Here is a 2893-nt window from a genome sequence, read left to right as displayed (position 1 = left end):
TGTGTAGATACACAAAGAGAAGAAAGAGACAGGGAAAGTAAGTGAAATAAGCAGATGGAATAGGTAGATATAAAAAAGAATTCTCCCAAAACAATACATGAAGATAATTAAAAGGGACAGATACGAAAATTCATTAAGTAAAAAGAAAAGATGGGATGGAACAGATATATGTGTACAGTAAAACATGAGAACAACAACAACAGAAGGATTAAAACAAAAAAGAAAAGAGAGGAGAAAACTGTTATTTCCTCGTAGTTCAACATCTTGCTGCATTCACCACTAGCATTCAGTACCTGTGCATCGTTTCCAATATCGTAACCCAAGCTGATGAGGCAGGCTTTGAATTCCTCAGGGCCAAGTGTGCCGGAGTGGTCCTGGTTATGCGGTGTGCCAGGCAACAGGGCATGCAGTGCCAGGGAGGTGGTAGTGTGGATCAGGTAAAAGAGAGGGAAAGAGGGGATCAAGGGCAAGTGAAGACAACAAATAGGTGCACCATGCAGTTGGTGAGGAGAGAGAGAAGTAGAGAAAGAATGACATGCAGATAAAAAGACAGGGAAGAAAAATAAAAAGTGCACAAAGTTAGATACCACAATGACATTTCAGGACATGCTAAAAATGCTTTCAAAACAGTAGCTTCTTAGAGAGCTTGACCACATCTTGACAGTGTTTGAACAAGAACTGTTAACACTAGCAAGCTTTAAAGCCTACTTTTTCCAAATCAGTCCCCAGCATTGCTATTCTTTTACCCAGTAATGCCAGAAAACCTGCATTTCAACAGAGTGCAGGGAAGCAGACAGACACAGAGCGGGGCAAACACTATCACCTTACTGTTCTTGCTGTCAGATGCCCCAATAAAGAAGTAGGCTAGGGTAGGTATGCCTGGGAATGCTTTCATAAAGCTTAGCTGGCAGAGTATCTTGTGTGCTCCTGAACAGTCTTGGCATCTCAAGAGTAAATCAGGAAACACAGCTGAAGCTAAGGGAAGTCCTACCATCCCTATATTTATGAGCCGTGCATATGAAAGCAAAGCTGTGACTAGTTGAGCTCTCTGGTGGGCTCCACCCTTAAATAGCACCTTTAGATTTATATATACACTATCATTGCTATTAGACAAAGGGATGTACCAAACATGGATACAAAATTCATTTATCACACCGCTTTCCTTGGTATTTTGAGAGCACCACATGGTAAACATGAACTTCCTCAAAAGAATGCCTACTGTAGGCTAGCCACCAAGCCCAGCAAAACAATCCACCACAGCTGTGCTTCTTTTGCCTTAGAGTCTCCCAAACATGGTGGTGTGGGAAGTGTTTGTCCCCATGAATTACACATAAAATTGAGAAGCCCAATCTGAAAAGCAGAACAATAGCTGCAAGGCAGCACCAAAGAGCTTCTTGCCTACAGCCATCATTTTGACATGTCACAGTGGCAGGAGGAGGAAGCTCAGGTTAGGTGTGCTGGGACAGCTTCAGCTGATTCCCTCTTAAAAACACACACACACACACACATACACACACACACACACACACACAACAAACCACACTATCCACTTTTTTAGTTTGGTTTTTAAATCAGTATTAAAGCTATTAAAGTATTAAATAAACAAAGGGAAGTTTTTCTTCACTCAGTGCGCAGTCAACCTGTGGAACTCCTTGCCGGAGGATGTGGTGAAGGCTAAAACTTTAACAGGGTTCAAAAAAGAGCTAGATAGATTCATGGAGGTTAGGTCCATCAATGGCTATTAGCTAGGATGGGTAGGAATGGTATCCCTAGCCTCTGTTTCTCTTGAAGTGGGAGACAGGGGAGGGATCACGTGAGGATTCCTGTCATGATCCCTCCCTCTGAGGCATCTGGTATTGGCCAGTTGGCTGACAGGATACTGGGCAAGATGGACCTTTGGTCTGACCCAATATGGCCGTTCTTATGGTCTTCCCAACAAAAGAAATAATAGAGGGTAAGGCTACCATAACTTCCATCTTACCACTGTAACCTCCCTCTCTTGCTTTTCATCTGTAGATTTAACTGAAAGGCCTGCTTATGTGAGTGGAAAGTAAGACCATACAGGATACACTGGGGAACACTAGAAAGAAGACTGGGTCATTACCTGAATGCACCTTCAGCAATGTGTGAGGAGTTAAGATGGCATTATTTGGCTATCTGGAGCTGGCTTCATCTTGGGGTTATATCTTGAGACTACTCTGAAATTGAAGCTGTTATAGAATGCTGTTGCAGGCTTAAAGTGCCAGGAGCATAAGTGTACTCCACCTCTCTGGGATCTATCTTGGTTGCCAGTAAGTCTGTAGCTGACAGGCCTGCCAACAGGCAGGGGCGGCCAAAGGGGAGAGTTGTCCCTGGGCATTTTATAATCACTGCTGGAGTGCTGTGCTGGGGGTGGGAATGTGCTGCGCTACACTCTGGGTGGTACAGAGGACTGGCTGTCCTGTCCCTGCCCCTTCTGTCCAAGGCTCCCCCCCCTTCTGTGCGTGGCAAGCTGGCCCCCATCACCTTGCCCGGGGGCCCATGGAAGCTGTCTGCTCTCCCGATGGGTGGCTTTCAAGGTGTTAGCATGGAACCTAGTAAACTCTAAATGATTTTGGACTTGGGCGTACCTCTCTCTGTGTGACAAGTGTTAAGATTCAAGGAAGCACTCTGTCTGATGTCCCTAACATGTAAGAGAGCTGATGTCAGAATGATGTTTGAGTATTAGACGAGTTTATTAGGGGCTTATTTTATTATTGCATTTTCTGGTAGCTCTATATTTTTTGTTTGGTTGTTGTTTTTAAATACCATATGTAGCATTTATGTGAGGGACCTGCAGAGGAGAGGATGGGCACCTACAGTGGATTATAAATCCAATACTCAGTCACTATGTGGAAACCTTCTTCAGGGATGG

General features: G+C 44.2%; 1 protein-coding gene across 6 annotated transcripts in view; it reads right to left on the bottom strand.

Annotated features, from left to right (window-relative positions):
- Positions 1-2893, bottom strand: part of ACTN1 (actinin alpha 1) — a 160060-nt gene that overhangs the window by 4915 nt on the left and 152252 nt on the right. For 4 of the 6 annotated variants that reach the window (XM_006130283.4, XM_075927344.1, XM_075927345.1 and 1 more), the window contains exon 19: positions 294-374. The exons of the other annotated variants lie outside the window; for them this stretch is intronic. In XM_006130283.4, the coding sequence (XP_006130345.1) occupies positions 294-374 (81 nt within the window). The remainder of the gene's footprint in view (positions 1-293; positions 375-2893) is intronic. 6 annotated transcript variants of the gene reach the window in all.

This window comes from Pelodiscus sinensis, chromosome 4 (assembly GCF_049634645.1).
Source record: "Pelodiscus sinensis isolate JC-2024 chromosome 4, ASM4963464v1, whole genome shotgun sequence".
In the NCBI taxonomy this organism is placed as follows: Eukaryota; Metazoa; Chordata; order Testudines; family Trionychidae; genus Pelodiscus; species Pelodiscus sinensis.
Note: the sequence above shows the minus strand (reverse complement) of the source record. Positions and strands in the feature narration are given on the sequence as shown.